General features: G+C 43.1%; 1 protein-coding gene across 6 annotated transcripts in view; it reads left to right on the forward strand.

Annotated features, from left to right (window-relative positions):
* Positions 1 to 291: 291 nt before the first annotated feature.
* TC2N (tandem C2 domains, nuclear) overlaps positions 292 to 19,197 on the forward strand; it is a 33,283-nt gene continuing 14,377 nt past the window's right edge. Inside the window, exons 1-5 of one of the 6 annotated variants that reach the window (XM_028717524.2) lie at positions 292 to 440; positions 13,177 to 13,298; positions 14,860 to 15,087; positions 17,220 to 17,396; positions 18,306 to 18,397. In XM_028717524.2, the coding sequence (XP_028573357.2) occupies positions 13,232 to 13,298; positions 14,860 to 15,087; positions 17,220 to 17,396; positions 18,306 to 18,397 (564 nt within the window). In that variant the 5' untranslated portion in view covers positions 292 to 440; positions 13,177 to 13,231. Of the gene's footprint in view, positions 441 to 891; positions 1,172 to 1,271; positions 1,410 to 13,176; positions 13,299 to 14,859; positions 15,088 to 17,219; positions 17,397 to 18,305; positions 18,398 to 19,197 lie in introns of those variants that run through there. The other 5 variants (XM_028717528.2, XM_077924674.1, XM_028717503.2 and 2 more) reach the window with 5 other exon arrangements.

Consider the following 19,197-nt stretch of genomic DNA (forward strand, 5'->3'; position numbering starts at 1 on the left):
AAACAGGGAAAGCCCTTTTATTCCTCTCACCACCCATGGGCAAAGGAGGAGGCCTGGACAGACCAAAATATTGCAAACATGGAAATTACAGTATTTGCTGTAGTCTAGCTTTAGGGCACACAAGAAAGGCTACTGCATCCGGCTGTTTTTTTGTTCTCTCTCTTTTTGAAGCCCAAGGCTGGTAACCAAAGGAAGTTAGGTTTCGTGCCTCAGGAATCAATTAGAGAACGGAAGAGCAGCTGCTGCACCTGCTTGCAAGCTTCCTGGAGAGGAAGGCCGACCCGTTTCTGTGCAAGAGTTAAAAAAAAAACCCCAACCAACAACCCTCACAAGCCGCCAGGAAACCGGCTGCGTTACTTACGATAGAGGAACAACATTTTCCAGCAATGGGATGTGGCAGAAGGTTGCAGAGGTAGCTGGTGCAGACTCGAGGGGTCTAGGTAAGAGAAAGGAAACACTACCGAGGTAGACAGTTGAGGAAAGTTTTGCGCCCGGCCGAGGGCTAGCAAGGACCGTTGCATTTGCAAAGTGCCTATTGGGAGGGGGAGGTCGTCGCCTTGGTTCGGCGCCAGAAAAGAGGGAAGGGACCCGCCTAAGCCCACCGAGAACTGGTGGCGTTTACGCGTAAAAGGGAGCCAAGGGCAAAAAAAGCATTTCGCGCGCAGCGTAAGGCAGCAGGTGTCGGTTTTAGGAGAGGAAGGGAGAGGTGCATAAAGCCGCCTCAGAGGTGCGCGTTCGCGGGCGGAGCCGGGAACCCAATTAAACGGAGCCGGGCAGGAAAAAGGAAAGGCGAGCGGAGGTGAGGAGAAGCTGGAGCCGCCCCGGGGCAGTCGCTCCTCTCCAAGGCGCGCGTGCGCGTGGTCCTCTCCTTTTTCTCCTTCCCTCGCCCGGGGAAAGTTGGTATCCTGGAGCCGGTTTTCCTCCTCGTGGGGAGAGGGGGGCAAGTCGTCGTCGACCCCGTGTCCCTCATCCGGTTGGAGGCTGGAGATAGTGGCCGCCTAGCGCGCGCGCGCCCCGGGGAGCAGCCAGGTGCGCTTCTGCCTCACAGAGGGGCTGAGTCGTCCGCTGGACTGCGGTCAGGACCGTCCCCGAGGGAGCAAAGAAAACGAGAGAAAGAAAGTGGAGGAGGAGGAGGATGAAGGGACCTGACCGGAGTGGCCTCGCTGCTGAGGTAGACCCCTTGCCCATCTGTGCCAAACGGCAGCTTCCCCGGATAGTGGCACGTCTTGTGAATGAGGGGCGGCTGGAAGCGGAGGGGGCTAGGTGGCCTTAAAAAACCCCAACAACAACAAATCTGGTTTTGTCGGAAAGGCCAGAAGTTCAAGAGCTGCAGAGTTTCCCCAGCATCATTATCTGATTTATTTCCGCCTGTCGGGAAGCTATTAGAGGAAAATGTGCCCGAAGGCAAGGTACTGATCCTAAGTGGGGCAGGTGACTCCTAGTAGGGAGAGTACTGGTTTTCAGGAACTACATCTATGGTGCTTTAGTGAAAGTTCGTGCTTTGGCACTTTCGTTGATCTTGCCCATTCATTCCTCATCCAGCTGTGCTGATTAAAGCAGAATTGTTTGAAACTCAGATCTCGAAAGTTTGTGTGATAGTTCTCTGTAAAGTGTCCAGAGTGCAATGCTAATTCCTCGCGGTTGATGTATTCAGCCCCTCTGCCTGCTAAAAACCCTGGCAAATATATTAAAGCAAATGTAATGTTAACAAAATTCACTCACTCTTACTGAAGAGTCTTTGTGTTCATTTGTTCAACTGAATTAGTGCCCTGCATTTCTCTAAATGCTAGGAATTCAATCCAGATGCTGTTAGTTGTGCTAAAATTCTGTTGAAATCAGTGGTGATGAAGTGAGTCACAACTAACTTCTCTCATTGATTTCAGTGGGGCAATAGATCTAGGCCTACAAGTTGGATATAATTGATAAACTAGTAAGCTAAAGCTTTAATTGCCTGTTAAGAGGAATCTTAGCTAATTCTTAGTTCTGCCATGAATTTACTATGTTGTCTTTGGCTCAAGACACTCAGTTTCTCGATCTATAAAATGGGAGTACTGCCTGTTATTGTTCCTATCTAAGCACGCCACTTGTATTTTTACAGAATTGGTAAAATGGGATCACATCTTATATGTGTAACCCCATCTTGGTCTCTATTTATCCACTACACTCTAGCTTTAGCATGATCTCTGGAAACTGGCTTTTATATATATATTGATACTACTACATGGTAAGAACTCTTAGAGTAAATGCATCAGTTCAGTAAATCACTATATATATATATTTTAAAAATACTCTTTTAGCATCCATTAGAGCGCAGAGCAATTTATCGGTTTTGTTCTAGTTATAAGCAGTATGTTATTGAAGTATATCTTCTATAATATTGATATCAGAACAGAGCAATCTTATATTTGTTTACTTCTACGGAATCCCAGTGTGCTCAATGGACTAAGTAACTGGGCATAGGATTGCATCTTTCAATAGCAAAACAGATGCATCATGCGTAAATATTTTTGTCTGTCAGCCCAGACGTCTTTCATTCAACATTAAATTTGTGAGGAGTCATGATATCAGAACATTCTGTTCCAATGCCTAGACTATATTCCTGTACACTCATTTTGAGCACCTGACCAGTTGGGTGTGTTCAAGTGTGTCTAGCCATTTAACATAACTCGTTAAATTCAGACCATTTTGGTTCGAACTAGCCTTGTAACTTTTAAGTCTGGGCACATTCCTGTCTTCTTGATTAAGGTTCACCAGTCGAGTCCTGGTTGCTTTATCATAGCACTGTTAGTGGCTGCTGTGGAAAAGGCAAATTCCATGTTAGGGATAATTAGGAGAGGAGTTGAAAATAAAACTGCCAATATGTCATTAAACAAATCTACAGTGTGGCTGCACTTGAGAGTACTGGGTACCGTTCTGGTTGCCTTACCTCAAAAAGGATATTGGAGAGTTAGATGGAGTGGCTTCCCAGAGAGGAAAGCTTACAGCATTTAGGGCTATTTTTGTTTAGAGAGAAATGTCAGTAAGAGCTGACACGATGGAAATTATGCATGGCATGGAGAAAGTGATTAGAGAAGAACCTTTCTCCCTCTCTCATAACACTAAGGCTCGGACATTCAAAGAAGCTGAATGTCTGAGGATCCTGGACATACAGAGTACTTGCTCACACAGCACAGAGTTTAACTATGGAATTTGTGCTCACAAGTGGCAGTGTTGACCACCGATTTGTATGCCTTTAAAAGAAGATTAGACAAATTCATGCAGGATAAGTCTATCAGTGCCAACAATGATGTTGGCAATGTTCTGCCACCCCAATATGCTTCTGAATATCAGTTGCTGGAAACCACAGGAGGGAAGAACGTTGCACACAGGTTCCTTCTTGCAGGTTCCCCATAGGCACCTGGTTTGCTTCTGTGAGAACAGAATGCTGGATTAGATCACCTGTTGGCCTGATCCACCAGGATCTTCTTGTGTTCTAGCATTCACTGCTGCCATTCAAATCAAGGAACAAAGGTGTCCATCAACATTCCAATCACTTTTGTGCCAGCCTAAATTCACCTAAATTAAAGATACCATGTTATGAAGTATAACAGATGCATTCACTTCCATTTACCACACCTGCCACTTCCACTGCATGCTTACTTATCCAACTGAATGAATGTATTTACAAGTTATGGGAACAATGTTATCAGCAGAATAAATTATAGTACGTGAATTGGGTGTTTGCCTAATGCAGCATTAGAAGTGTGTATGGGATACCTCTGATAGTTGTTACTAGGCTCCTTAGCATTTTCAATTATTTTGTTGGTACTTCTTGCACTGGCAAAATTAGCCTAACACAATGCTGTCAGTTGCCTTGGGGTTAAAAATTATTAACCTTTGGCCCTCTTGGCCTGTGATGTTGAGCTTCTGCATTCTGGAATTTTTTATGGGAATTTTTTTTTTTCTTTAAACCATGATATATGTGAAAGGACTCTGGTTTATTGCCGTTCTCAAAGAATCTCTGCTTTGTAAAAATGTTGACATTTTTGTTTTATGGTTACCCAGTGCATCAAGTTTTCTCTTCTCATTTTAAAGGCCCACAAATAATTTTGATTCTATTTTGACCTTTTAAATGTAAAACTTGATAAAGCCCCAATTGAGAGTGGCCAGAACTTGGTGATGAATCCAGCTAGACGGTATTTTTCAGATACAATGTCAGATGTGAGCAGTTCTTTGTTTTTTTCCTGGTGGAATGCAGAGCAATGGCACCTTTGACACTTGACACCACAGAGATGCCGGATGATTCACAGGTGGGCAGCAACCTGTCAGAATGGCCCACAGAGATGGATGGAAGTAAGGATTACCAACTAGAAATTTAGAGCAGGATTAGCCCTAAAATATATTATTTCTCACAATGGGACAAGACCTCTGTGTTCAGACTATTCTTGTTTACCTCTGTGAATCTTATAAAACTATGTGTGCCGAGACTAAACACCAGTGTACTGCAAGTAAAAAGAAACAAAACAAAGGGTGTATAAACACATTGAGGTCTGGAAACAGATGACATCTTAACAAGCATTTAAATGTCCCACTTGGGGTGCTAGCTGGATCCAGGCACCAGCTATATAGCAAGCTGTTTTTGCTTCCTGTTGGTCCTATGCAAGTGCGCTGATTGCACTTCTCAGAATTGTTTTAGGAGAGGCTTATTCCTTTGAAAGGGTCTATGAAAATTCATAGATGGTTATAAGTGTGAATTTGCCTTTCAGGTTGTCCTTAGTCTTGTAGGCATTGGGTTTCATAGGTGCACACCCCATAAACACAAACCAAGTGACTGTAAGCTGATGGAGTGATAACCCATTGAATCTGACGTTCATGGCATGTGACATTCTTTATGATGTGGTTTTTTAATCAAGATTGGACTATGGCCAATATGCTGCTAGCAGACATTCTTGGTTCACTGCTACAAATGTATTCGCCATCCTCATCCTGGCAAGTATCCTGCCCCCTTTCTGGAGAGCATAGGATGATGAGCCCCATCTCTTCTCCTGAACTTGGGGTTTAGGAATGCAAGTTAGGAGAACGTTTCTGACCTTGCACTGTGCTTCAGAAGTGCTCTGAGTAACTCAAAAACTCAGCACACTGTATGAGAAGCCTCTACTCGTGAACCTAAGGTACACTTGAGAAGAAAGATCCTGTACCGGTTTTTACAATTTGCACAAGTCTTAAAAATCACTACTTTTATGAATGAGGGAATGTGCTACAAATTCTTGGATTCCCCACTTGTCTATTCATATTAGTAGTATTCTAATAATTAACTAGAGTACTTGCAGTTATATATGAAAATGTTTGTCACCTGTTTTTTCTAGTTGGCTTGGGACCTGATTCTGCAAATTGAGGGTGTTATTTGCAAAGAACTGCTGTGGGTTAAAGCCTCAGCACCTAGGACTTGCCGATCGAAAGGTCGGCGGTTCGAATCCCCGCGGCGGGGTGCGCTCCCGCTGCTCGGTCCCAGCGCCTGCCAACCTAGCAGTTCAAAAGCACCCTTGGGTGCAAGTAGATAAATAGGGACCGCTTACTAGCGGGAAGGTAAACGGCGTTCCGTGTGCTGCGCTGGCTCGCCAGATGCAGCTTGTCACGCTGGCCACGTGACCCGGAAGTGTCTGGTGACAGCGCTGGCTCCCGGCCTCTAGAGTGAGATGAGCGCACAACCCTAGAGTCTGTCAAGACTGGCCCGTATGGGCAGGGGTACCTTTACCTTTTTTACCTATGATGTGACTGATTACACATTTTTAGATGCCAGGAGAGAATGTTCCTCTTCAGCCTGGATAGCTCAGTTGGTTAGAGTGTGGTGCTGATAATGCCAGGGTTGCAGGTTCGATCCCCATATAGGATAGCTTCATAATCCTGTATTGCAGGGGGTTGGACTAGATGATCCTTAGGTCCCTTCCAATTCTACAATTCTATGATACAGCCATGGTTTTGACCTCAAAAATGTTTTAGCATACACACGGTGTCTTGCAGTCCCATGCATGCAACAAAAACCTGTAGGTCTTGCTGAGCTGTTTTCGGTTTGACAGTTTACAAATTGGAGAAATTGGGAAAATGCTGGAATCCAAATTAATCTTTCAGAAAGTGGGACGTGAAAAATTTCAGACCCTCTAAAACTGAAAAGAGGAAGGTATTTGAAGAAGTTGTGGTATTCGTAGTAACTGAAGAACCCGCTCCTGATATTTCATTTCTTGGCAAAGACCATTATGAGGAATATGAGAGGGAAAATATAGATCACCATAACAGGTAATTATGCAATAAGCAACCCAAAGAGGAAGTTAGTTCCTAGCCTAAGTTAGTTAGTGGCTTGCTTGCTTGCATAACAAGGCATAAGGATTGGCATACCTATAAAGGCCAGTATCCCAACCGCCTTCATATAGTGTAATATATGAGAAATATAACAATCTTACAGTTGCTCATTGCCTCAGAATGCCTTTCCAGTAGCTGAGCTGAGTTGAGTTATAAGTGTTTTTGAAGGTCACATCTATGCCAGATCATGTAGTTTAATTATGTGCCTATATTTCCTGTATTAAGAAATAACTAACACACCGGTACTTTTTTATTCTGCCTTTTTCTTTTTTTACTGCTTTCTCCATTCTTTGTAAAACACCTTCTGATTTACTGCTTGTAGGCTCTCTCTCCCAATAAAATTATTCAAACACCTAAGTAGCAATAGTGTACTGGGATCTTTTTCCATTGGAGAAGATTCAGTGCCCCCCGTGGGGGTTTTCCCCCTGCAAATGATAATCAATTAATTAGCCACACACCCTCCTATGTGTTGTTGTTTTTTGGGGGGGAAATCTGGGTTTTGTTGTTTTTGCTTTGAGCCATGATCTAGCTAAAGTTAGTCACAACCGAATCTCCATCAGTTTGTTTTGCAGCTTTGAGCTAGAAGTTCTTCTGCAGCAGAAGCTGCTGTTGTCTGAATTAGTTTAAACCATCTGTGAAACCTTTTTAACGTACAAGCATCTGAAAGCATCAAAAGCAGAATAATAACACTGGAACTCATCGAAAGCAGAATAATTTACGTTAGTTAAGAGAGTGGGCTTTGCATGGAGGGAAGCCAGGGTAGATCAAATTCTCCTGGAGCCTATGACCTGATGATGCAGGAGAAGTTGGAACTGAGTTGGACAGGCTGAACAATTGGGGTAGTGTTGCATAGGATTAGGGCAAGGCAGAGGTTAACAGCAAGCTAATCTACCTAATAAGGGGTAATAATACCACAGGTGTAGTAGAAAACATGAGGACAGGGAATACATTCAGCGTATCTTGTTTGAACAAGGGAGAGGAATGACATGGATATACACTTCAAGGAACTTAAGGCACAATAAGGCCTTTTAAAAAACAGGAGGGTGAAATGGAAGCAAACTCCACCCAGATTGAAATGGCATATCCTGACTGACTGCTTTTTTTGCATCTGGTAATAAAGCACGCGCACCTCCCTGTCCCTTGTTGTTGTTTCTAATATTTATACCTTGTCTTTCTTTCTTTAATGTTCAGGATGGCTAACAATCAAATAAGCACAAAGAACAACCAGACATAAGGAAGTCACCAGAAATAACCCTTATTTTTAAATTTAAAAACGAAAGGAGGGCAGACAAAATGGTCATGGGGCTGGAGCAACAAGAAAAGGTTTGAAGTTTACACACACAAAAAAGGTCATGGTAGAGGTATAGAAAATTATGCAAATCCATGGAGGCTAAAACTATCGATGGCCACTGGTCATGATAAACCAATTAATTTAGAGCTTATTTTTGTGCTCCCTTCTTGCCAGAAGGGCCCCAAAGTCAATTTACAATGGTTAATGTAAATTAGAAACTAAAGGAACACCTGAAGACAACAAACTGAAGACAAAAAAAAATCCCAGTAACATCATTTTAAAACACAACAATTAAAAGCCAAATATAATCTATCCTGCCTAAAGGTAAAATTCACCCCTGCCCACCCCACTCAAAATATCAAAGAGATATTGGTCTCAAGTAGAGGGATGGGGCAGAGCAGGTCAAAGAGCATGACCTTTGATTGTCCAAACATAACCTCTTCCCTGCAGCAACCTTACCTCCAGGGAGAGAGAGGGGTAATGTTTCTTGAGAAGAGAAGGAGAGGGTTATTACCCTCCTGTCCTGCATGCATGCTTCCCTAGATTTTCTCCGTGGGACAGTGTTCAAAACTTTCATTGTTCAAGGCGCACATTGCAACAAGAAATTTCATAAGCGCGAGCAGTTTCTGAGTTCTGGACGCAGTGCTGCACATAAGACACCTGATTAAAACTGCAGAGTGGAAGGAAATGAGGACCTTTTTCTGCCTCCCCACTTCTCCGAAGACTGGAGAAGAGACCCTCTTAAGAAGATTAGGGGGGCAGGCAGGGGAAGGACCAGACCATGTGAAAAATGAACGTAACATTTTCATTCATTTTCAGCTTTCTATTCTTGTTATTAAGAAAGTGCACCTAGCCATTCCACTGTTGCACCCATAACCTAGGTTTATGGTGCCGTTTAGCTCCTGGCTTTCATATCTCTGTTTCTAACACTGCTGGGGGGAAACAATATGCTGAACTACGTATACCTTTAGTTTGATCTAATAGGACTGTTCTTATGCAGCTTGATCATCAGGATTCCAAGGAAATGCATGCTGGTACATTGCTCCTCTGGCAGGGTAGCAGAAGGCAAATTCCAGAGAACTAATGTTTCTGCTGTTGTATGTTAGGTTTGTGTTCACCCCCCACCGTAAATGCCGTAAAACAAATGCTAGAATTTCTGTCCCTCACTCCCTGAAGCACATGTTCTTACCGGTTGAGCCTAGTATTATGTATACAGGTATTCAAATACTTTTGCACTTCACAAACAGTCGTTTATCTTGTTTGGGCATAACTCGTGTATTTAGTTAACGTTAACAGTTGGGCTGTTGACGTCTTTCGTTTTACAACCTGAATCTCTCTGTGGATGAAGAATGCAGGTGTTGAGAGACAGAAATTCTGGAGCTTAACTTATTGCCATTGTGCATAATAGAATAAGAAGTCTTTAAAGTGGTGTTCAAATGCCACAAGAAATGTAGTTTTATTATTAATAATAATAATAATTACCATATTTTTCGCCCTATAGGACTCACTGGCCCATAGGACGCACCTCTTTTTGGGGGGGGGGGGGATGAATAAAAAAAATATATTCCCCCCCCCCAGCCGCGGGGCTGGGGCGGGGGAAGCCGGAGCTTCCCCCGACCCCAGCCCCCAGAACATGCTGCTATCCGCAAGCCTTGCGAGCCCGGCGGCAACTCCCGCCAGCTCGCAAGGTTTGCGGACACCTGCCCAAAGCACGGGGCGTCCTCTGGAGGGCGCCCCGTGCTTCGGGCTGCAGGTTGCCACCCGCAAGCCTTGCGAGCCCGCAGGAACTCCCCCCGGGCGCACAAGGCTTGCGGATAGCTTCCTGAAGCCTGGAGAGCGAGAGGGGTCGGTGCGCACCGACGCCTCTTGCTCTCCAGGCTTCAGCGAAAGCCTGCATTCGCCCCATAGGACGCACACACATTTCCCCTTCATTTTTGGAGGGGGAAAAGTGTGTCCTATAGGGCGAAAAATTTGGTAAATGGTTATTGTATTGTATTTTTAAAAATGTAATGGTTATTTCTGTTTTGCTTTGGTACACATAGAAGAAAAGTTGTTCATTGCAGGATATCCGCTTTCTGGCAGTGATTTGCGTGACCATAGCTGTTGCAAGAATTTATTGACACTCTTGTGCAAATCGGTGCTGAGAAATATCAGAAGCATCTGCAAGGAGATGGCCCAGGTGTTCCTCTGTTCAGCTGCATCCTTGGGACTGCTCAGGCCACTACATGTGAAACAGTTCAGAGAAGTCTGAACTGGGCTTGTGGCAGTGGTAGAGAATGTCCGACACTTGGGCCTAATTAGGCTTATGGCGTGGTTAGCACAGGACCGACATTTCTCTGGGTGCATACCATCGGATAAAATAGTGGCAAGTCGGCTCATCTTGCTGAGGAATCCAAGCTCTGTATAACTTCTTTAGCCTTGCTGATGTGGTCCAAAGGAAAGCAGAGCAATATGTTTGGCACCAGCTTGTCTGCAGGAGTCTCCGGAAGGAGATGTACAAGGCACAACCCAACCATCCTAGGGACTCCACTCCCGAATTGTGTAGGGTTTAGTCCTTAGCCTTTCCTTCTCTCAAAGTTATCCCACAAAGCAGCAGAGGTTTAGGATCAGAGTTTTCCTTCTCCTAGATGGGCTACCTTCCCAGTTTGATGAGCCCCATCTGCCCCTCACTTCCCTCTGCAGCACATGCAGAAACCGCCTTCTTGACTGTTGGGCCTGCTATTGGTCTAGTCTGCTCAATCCACCAGAGCCTATCTTCACATGCAGGGCAAGACCCTAACTCACTGAGGGTTTGAGACCTATCAGCTACTCTCACCTGGTTTAGCTGGCCAGTCAAAGCTGTTTTCTGGGGTGTGGCCACTGTTGCATGCTGACAGCTTCTTGGAGGCACAGGTGAGAACTGGTGGGGACCAAAGGTGGACAAACTATCTCAGAAGGAGCATGATGTGTCGTCCCACCACCAGAGGTACTACCCAATAAACCTCAGGCTTCAGACTGCTGACTTGTAATTTTACACTGTATTGTCACTGCTGAGTATTTTGTTTTGCGGGGGTGTTATGTTCAAAGATTAAGATGACTTACACACACAAAAGCCCTAATAGTCAATTACTGACTTATAGCAACCACAATAACAGGCCTGCTTTTCTCTAGAGATCATGTTCAGCTCTTGATTGTTTATGTTCTTTACAGTTGGTTCCTATTATGGCCATTTTTTTTACTTAATTGTTAAAGGTATTTGCTTTCCTCTTCAAATATTTGCATCTTGCGTCTGGGAATTAAGGCTTTGATATCAGATTTATCTGATTAACTTGTTGTCCAACAAAACAAATCTGGAAATCGTTAACATATTTATGCTCTCTAGTCCAACTACATTGAAGTAGTAATCATTAAATTCTTTAGGAGTGTGTCTGGTGGACTTTTATTTTTTTTAAAAAACAACAACTTTGATCTTACATTTCTTAGTCTCAAGAGCATTTTTTTTTATTATCTTCACATCTATACAAATGTGAGTTGTATTTGGTCTACCAGCCAGGTGACAGGATAATATCAAAACCCTGAACAGAGAGCAGGGATGAATCTGATATGGAAAAATATTTGATACTATCAAGACAGTACCATGACAGTGGGTCACCAAGTCAAGTCCCTATGCTAGAATTGTGAAAATTCAAAATTTAGTTATAGAAATCCTATCACACCTATTGACATGAATGTCATTAAGGCAGTTTACAACAGTCAGTATAAAGCAGTCAAAGACTGCAAAATATAATAATAGTTGGAAACCACTGAGACAAAAAAAGAAGCAGTTTGAAACAGTGGCTAGAACCCAATAAAATACACCTAAGTACAATTAATGGCAAGGACGCAGGTGGCGCTGTGGTCTAAACCACTGAGCCTAGGGCTTGCCGATCGGAAGGTTGGCGGTTCGAATCCCGCGACAGGGTGAGCTCCCGTCACTCGGTCCCAGCGCCTGCCAACCTAGCAGTTCAAAAGCACATCGAAGTGCAATTAGATAAATAGGTACCGCTCCAGTGGAAAGGTAAATGGCGTTCCCGTGCGCTGCTCTGGTTTTGCCAGAAACGGCTTAGTCATGCTGGCCACATGGCCCGGAAAAACTGTCTGCGGACAAACGTCGGCTCCCTCGGCCAGTAAAGCGAGATGAGCGCCGCAACCCCAGGATGATTCGCAACTAGACTTAACTGTCAGGGGTCCTTTAGCTTTACCTTTTTACAATTAATGGCATAGGAACACAGCTCCATGTTGGATGGCCATTACTTTGCATAGCTCACACTGCATTTGTGTGTGCTCCTTCTGTGAATTCTTTATGAGATGCTCCCTCTCTTTAGATATTTGGTTGCTTTGGACTGATAGGGTCATCCTTGGGTTGTGTGGCCCTGGTTTGAATTCCATCATCCTAGAAGAATTCTGCAGCAGTGCATTTGGAGTTTGTTGCAGCACAGGAAGGAAGGAAGGAAGCAAATATAAGCTGAAATTTCTATTCCTCACACCTGTTTATAAAAATGCCTGGCGTGTGCTGCTGCTGCTGGCCTTCTGTTCTCTTAATAGCTCAGTGCGTGTTTATTAGGCACATGACCCATTTCAGAGAGTTTTTTCCTTTCCTTTTAGAAGTCACATGTATTTCCTTATAGAAGCACATTTTATTTAACAGCATTTCCTTGTAGGAGATAAATTGGGCATAGTAGCACCAAAAGCTGTGAGTTGCCTGTGTGACATCTTGCACAAGCCTAGAGCTTTTTTTACCAGTTCCTGTCTAGAAACCCCAATGAAGCAAGTGTTTTAATTTAGGACACTGTGCTTCTAAGTACAGTGGTACCTTGGTTTATAACCATAATCCATTCCAGAGGTCCGTTTGTAAACCAAAACAGGTTGTAACCCAAGGTGTGCTTTCGCCAATGGGGCCTTCTCAAAAAATTTGTTCGTAATCCAAAAAAAAAGTGGATTGTAATCCAAAAAAAGGTTGCAAACTGGGACACGCACTTGCGGGTTTGACATGTTTGTAATCCAAAACGTATGCAAACCAAGACGTATGCAAACCAAGGTACCACTGTATTGTATGGAACAGCATAGAAACTGGGTAAATGAAATAATAATAATAATAATAATAATAATAATTTATTATTTATACCCCGCCCATCTGGCTGAGTTTCCCCAGCCACTCTGGGCGGCTCCCAATCAGTGTTAAAAACAGTACAGCATTACATATTAAAAACTTCCCTGAACAGGGCTGCCTTAAGATGTCTTCTGAATATCAGGTAATTATTTATCTCTTTGACATCTAATGGGAGGGCGTTCCACAGGGCGGGCGCCACTACCGAGAAGGCCCTCTGTCTGGTTCCCTGTAGCCTCACTTCTCGCAATGAGGGAACCGCCAGAAGGCCCTCGGCGCTGGATCTCAGTGTCCGGGCTGAATGATGGGGGTGGAGACGCTCCTTCAGGTATACAGGACCGAGGCCGTACAAATGCTGTACAAATGAAAGAAATATGTCCTTTTCATTCCTGTATTCTCATCTAAAGCAATGGTTAATTTTCAGGGCTGATTTCTAACTTGGATTCTTGACTGCATTCCAGCTTGTGTTAGAAGCAGTAATGGCAGCAGAATGCATCAAGAACTGTTGCAGTGCATGTTTGTATGTTGAGAAAGAAAAGCATGATGGTGAGTTCAATTAACTTTTGCATGTTTTTTAACACTGGCGTGAGTATATTGGTAGCTGTCTTACAATCGTTTTGATCACCAGAAATGCTATGTTCTATTTAGAGCACCAGCCTTTCAAAATTTCATTTATACTCTCTTTTTCAGGTTGTATTAGTAGGTGAAATGTTTAAATATCCTGTTGCCATTGTAAGGCAATTGGGTGATAGCCAACATTGCAGGAATGGAAGACAAGCTTATGCAATATATATTTCCTCCTCCTCCTTCAACACTGCAGCCCCCCCCCCCCATCCCTCCAACATATTTCTCTTGAAGCGATTTATCAGTTTTGTGGAATGAATTGTACAATGCTGCAGTAGAAGGAGGAAAATTACCTTTGAGTAGTACTGGGGGTTCAGGGAAGAAGACAAGCGAGGGAAATGTTCAGTGTGCAAGATTGTCTTTCATTGGCAGTGTTGGGCATCACTCACTATTTGCATATTTGTCATTGATGATTGCATTTAAGTTGTCATTTTTTGAGTAATTACTTTGTCATAACTGCAGAATTTAAGGAGTTTCTCTCTTCCATTCTATAGCAGAGCACATTTTGTAAATGTGTGAGGGGTATGGGAGGGAGGGAGGAAGAGAGAGAGAGAGAGAGAGAGAGAGAGAGAGAGAGAGAGAGAGAGAGAGACTTGAATAGACATGGGGTAACAACGTTTATTATTAACACATGTAATAATTTTATTTATTAGTTGCTTTTTGCAAAAATAAAATAAAAATGAAACTCAAAGCAACTTACAAATGAATGAGCATTAAAAGCAAGGATAAAACATCCTCAGTTCCACAAGTAATATATAATAATATAATACACACATACATACAGATCCAACGCCATCTGTATAAGATAAGCAGATCCAGATCTTGGCACCCAAAAACAGATAGATGATGCCAGGGGTTGCCTCCATAGGAGCCACCACTGAAAAGGCCTGTTCTCTTGTTGCCACTCTCCACACATCTCTCGGAGAGGGCACACAGAGAAGGGCCTCAGGTGAAGAACACAGGGTCTGAGTTAGTCCATTTGGGGAGAGGTGGCCCTTGATGTATTGTGGCCCTGACCCACATAAGTCAAAACCAGCACTGGGAACTGGGTCCGGAAACTAATCAGTAGCCTGTGCAGATGGGCCAGGATTCTGCACCAGCTGCAATTTCCAAGCCCTCTTCAAAGACAGCTCCATGTAGAACACATTCTTCATTCTTGTGTAGATTGTGAAGGTTACAATTTAAATTTTGCATTTGTGATGTTGAGTTTAATGGACAGCTTGCCTCTCAATAATCACCTTCTAAACCTTCTCTGAAGCAGTTGTGTGAACCGTGAAAAGGATTGGTTTACAGCACTTTAGAACCACTGCAAATCTTCCTGAGACAGATATACTTACTGCCTGCTGCTCCCTCTCTGGGGATGCAGTTAACAGGATAGAAAAACCTATTTGCCTCTGATCCTGTTAAAAACACAAAAGATCATTTCAGACTGTTCATTCAAGGCTTGAATGTGCTTCTCATGCTTTTTTATGTTAAATTACAGCTTCTCTGGAGAAGGAGTCTGAAGTTACAGCCAAATATAGATCAAATGTTGTAGAGAAGCCTCCCTTGTCTTCTGTGTTGGTGAAACCTCAGGTTGGCTGTTCGGAGGATTATCTTCTCTCCAAGCTCCCGCCAGGTGGCAAGGATGTGCCCTTTGTGGTTCCTCAGTTCAAGCTTGCCTACATTCAGCCCAGGAACCTTGGCAATCCACACATTGGAGGAATTCAAGGTAAAGCACTGGAAGAAAACAGAGCAGACTTAAAAGCAGCTTGTTTATTCAATTGAGGGATACCCTATGTAGTTGGTAGAGGCACTTGGTTAAGTTGAGCTGCCTGCATCCGCAATGCATTCCAACTTGTTTAATACCCACAGTGTTTCAGGCCGCTGTGTGTCTTTGGGGAAATTCTACACAACATGCAGCTCTTAGGATGAAAAACCTGCTCTTAGGACCCTCCTTCCGTTTGTGTAACCATTCACACCAAAATGAAAGCCCCTGGCTTTTGCCAAGAATGTTTTTAGCCTCTTTGGCTTCTGATTCAATCAGAGTTTGGCGTTAGTCATTCCCTACAACCCCTTCAAATAATTAGACCTGTGTTTTTCAGGCCATCATTTGAGTTCCAACTGTTTTTATTTCCACTACCTAATCTGGGTTGGAAGGTAGAGCCAAGGTCTTGTTTCATGCAGATATGGTTCCCATGACAATGTATTCTTTTGTGTGGTGGATTTTGTGTGTGTGCGTTTATGTGTGTTTTGGAAGCTCCTTCTCGCCTCCCCTCCCTCCTTGAGACCTTTGAGTGAGGAAATAGTATCCTATTGTGAAGTACGTGCACCTCAAGGACTCTCAGGCCAGGGAGTGTTCTGCAAGTCAGGTGGTTTACCAGGCAATGCATTCTTGATTTTAGGATCTGCAAAACAACTCAAATATGTTGCCGTGCCGAAAAAGTTGGCCCTTACCTGTTTGTAGCTAAAAGTCTTAAAGTAAAAAAGTAGATCATGCAGAATTAAGGTTAAGACTGTCAAAAAATATATTCTATGCCTGCAGATTTAAAACACACAGAATTATTGGGATCTCCCCTTTTCTGCAGTGTTTTTCTGGAAGAGATACAGATTTTACAATCACATTGATGAATTTCATTCTTCAAAAGTGTTCTTTGGTAGTTTTAGTGGTAAAAGAAGAAGAAGAAGAATTTTATTATTTGCCCCAGCCACTCTGAGCAACTTCCAACAAATACGAAAACATCAAACATTAAAAATTTCCCTCTGGAAAAGGTGGCTTATATGCTAGTATTTTACTCAACACTGCCTTCTCATAGTCCAGAGGCAGATAGCTGTCACATTTCTTTTTCTTTATTCATTTGGATTTTAACACAAGATCCTGCCTATTCCTCTAGGCAATATCAGAAGTGAAGAAAGAGCATCACAGAAATCGTGCAATTGACCTAAAAGTGCTCAGTCATACAGAGGAAAGCTGCATGCTCCTGTTGTATAGGAATATTAGGATAATGAAGCCTGACTGCCACCCAGTCATTGGTGCTGTTCAGGACCTGTCTTCTCTTTTCAACTTTTCCTGCTCAGTATACATACCCTGGTTTCAATCCTATATGCCTTTACTCGAGAGAAAGACCCACTGAGCTCAGTGGGATTTGCCTCTGAGTAGACATGCATAGGGTTGGGCTGCCTCTGTTTACTTAGTGATGCTAATACTGAGTGAAGATCACTTGCTCACATAGGTATTTGGTGTGATTAGCATCACATTTAAAGGGCACTTGATGCATATGTGTATTTGCAATGCGCAGGCAGCATTGTCAGCATTGGCCCTGGCAGAAGCACTTCTGATGTGCACTCTTTGATGTGATGTCGGATATACCTACATGGGTACGTGCTTTTCATGTCGCAGCAGTGTATCTAGAACACCCCTTTGACTGCACACTTTTCTTGGACACAAACCAGCTCTTCTCTGTGCTCTTCATGACACTGAGCATACCATACCACACCATTGGCACAAAATAAGTGTATAGTAGCAGCCCCAAGTAAAGCACTAGGATACGCAAAGTAATTTTTAATGCTCTGCCAATGTCAACAACCGTGCAAAGTAATGCACCTCCCTTCTCTATATTTGTTTTCAGCTTTTTATGAATGTAATATCCCTTGGTATCAATACTCAATTAAAAGTATTTGGGTCCTGGAAAACTTTTTATAACTTTACAAGATTTCCCAACTCAGCTACTGACCTTTGCACAGGCATGCAACCTAGGAAGAGGAAACATCTGTTTTTTGATTCTGTAGACTGACCTGCTGATATGTTATGCAACACTTAGGTGAAATGCTGACTTGCCTAATAATGTAACTCATGCCTTGCAGGTTCTGCTATAGCACATTTTGGCGACCGGAAAGCAGATGTTTTCAACACATACCAGCAAAGACCTCTTGTTGATGTGGTGTATAATCCATTCTACATGTACCAGCAGCCTTCTCTCTCTCCAGATTCAACTCAGTACTGCCCAGAAAAATCTAACAAAAGAAAACTATACGGGTCAGGTAAATAATAAACTAGTGGCAATACTATTCGACCCACCACTGCCTCTTCGTTATCTGCAACTGAAATAAATAAGTGACCTTTATTTCAACTGAAATAAATAAGTGACCCTTTTCAGCCATGAACTCAGTGGTTTTGGGGAGCACTTTCGTGTTTGAAGACTTGCAGCCAGCTCCTCTGAGGCCTAGGGCAAGTCTGCCTAGCTGCCCCTCACCTTGCATGGGCCTGTCAGTATTCCAAATGCCCAGGTTCTCACCCTGAGCTATAAACACCAAGTGCCCTACCACCCATCAGGCCCAAGTACTGCATCCTCTGCACATTCAGAAACAAACAAAGGGAGACAATGAGAGACAGAGATAAAATCTCCAATGTTGAGCAGCACTCGTTCATTTAGTCAATAGGCCAGGTGTTTGAAACTGGTCACAGCTGCTTTGAATTCCCCACCCACGAATGCCCAGATCAGCACAGCTGCTAGCAAACAGCAAATGGTTTAGTTGCCCTGGTCCCCTGTACCTTGTCACCAGGCAGCAATCAGACAATGTATACAACATAGCTATTCTTTGTGTGGACGCAAGTTAGTGGAGAACTGTTGGGAGCTGGCAAGAAAACTCCTGCAGGAAAGTTGTGCAGCTTCCCTTCTTTTTAATGGGGCTGGCACAGTAAAATACCGTCCTTATAAAAAATCATAAGTTATTATGAGTTGTCACTGACACAGAACTGTCTGAATGAGACTGTTTTTTTTACCTACAGATGCTTAGGATGAGATACTAGGATCTTACTTTTGAATCTACTATCTATGTATTTAATTGTTTTGAACAATACAGTCTCTGCCCCAGTTGTGTGCAGCTTGTACAGGCTCCTATATTGTTCCTGAGATTTAAACAAGGGGTCTCTCTTCCATTTCTTTTCAGTTTGTGACTTAAGGAGCTCCACATTGCCAGCCTCGTCTTCTCTAAGTCACTCTATGTTTGACCTTACAAGTCCACCCCACCGATTTATGCAGGTAATAAATTCTTTTCATAACTTAAAGGCTGCACCCACCAAGAAGCATGCTTTCTTCCCCTGCATTGTTAACCTTATTCTTTGGGTGCTACCAATGGCTGACTCAATTATGTTAGAAATTATCTCATCCTTTTTCAGAGTCCTACTTCACCGGATTCAAATGCATTTTGTTTGTGAAAATTTGTGGCTGTGTTAGCAAAAGTATGGAAAGTGATTGGCAAAGCACTTTGCATCTAATTTCAGTGCATAACTGGACATTATTGCCCTTAGAAGTCATTGTAATGTGCATTGAAAAAAAGGACACATTTATAGTCATAATACCCACAGTAGTGTACACCAGGAACAATTCCAGAATTCCTAAATGGAGTATATATAGGCCACAACACTTGCTTGGGTGGCAGGTAGTAGTTAAAATATGATTGAGGGGAAAATCAGGAGTGAGTTTAGGACTGTCCAGTGTTCACTGTCTTAAATGCATTTGCAAGTCCCTCTGGAATTTTTCTTGTTAGGTCAATCTGTAACTACTTTTGTGATGCATGAAATTAGTGAAGGCGCTAGAGATGTTCTCCTCAAACTTCAGTGGGTTTCACATGCCTTTTCAAGAGGTGCTCACAAACTGTTGTCAGTGCATTTGGAGAATCATAGCATTGTAAAATTGAAAAGGAACCCCAAGGGTCATCCAGACCAACTCCCTGCAATGCATGGGGATAAAGCAACTTTGGCTTAAACTCTGACTAAACAGCATTTACAATTTGACTCAGCTTCCAGGTTACACCTTGCAAGTTGTGGCAGCAACAGGAT

The sequence above is a fragment of the Podarcis muralis genome, chromosome 1 (assembly GCF_964188315.1).
Source record: "Podarcis muralis chromosome 1, rPodMur119.hap1.1, whole genome shotgun sequence".
In the NCBI taxonomy this organism is placed as follows: Eukaryota; Metazoa; Chordata; class Lepidosauria; order Squamata; family Lacertidae; genus Podarcis; species Podarcis muralis.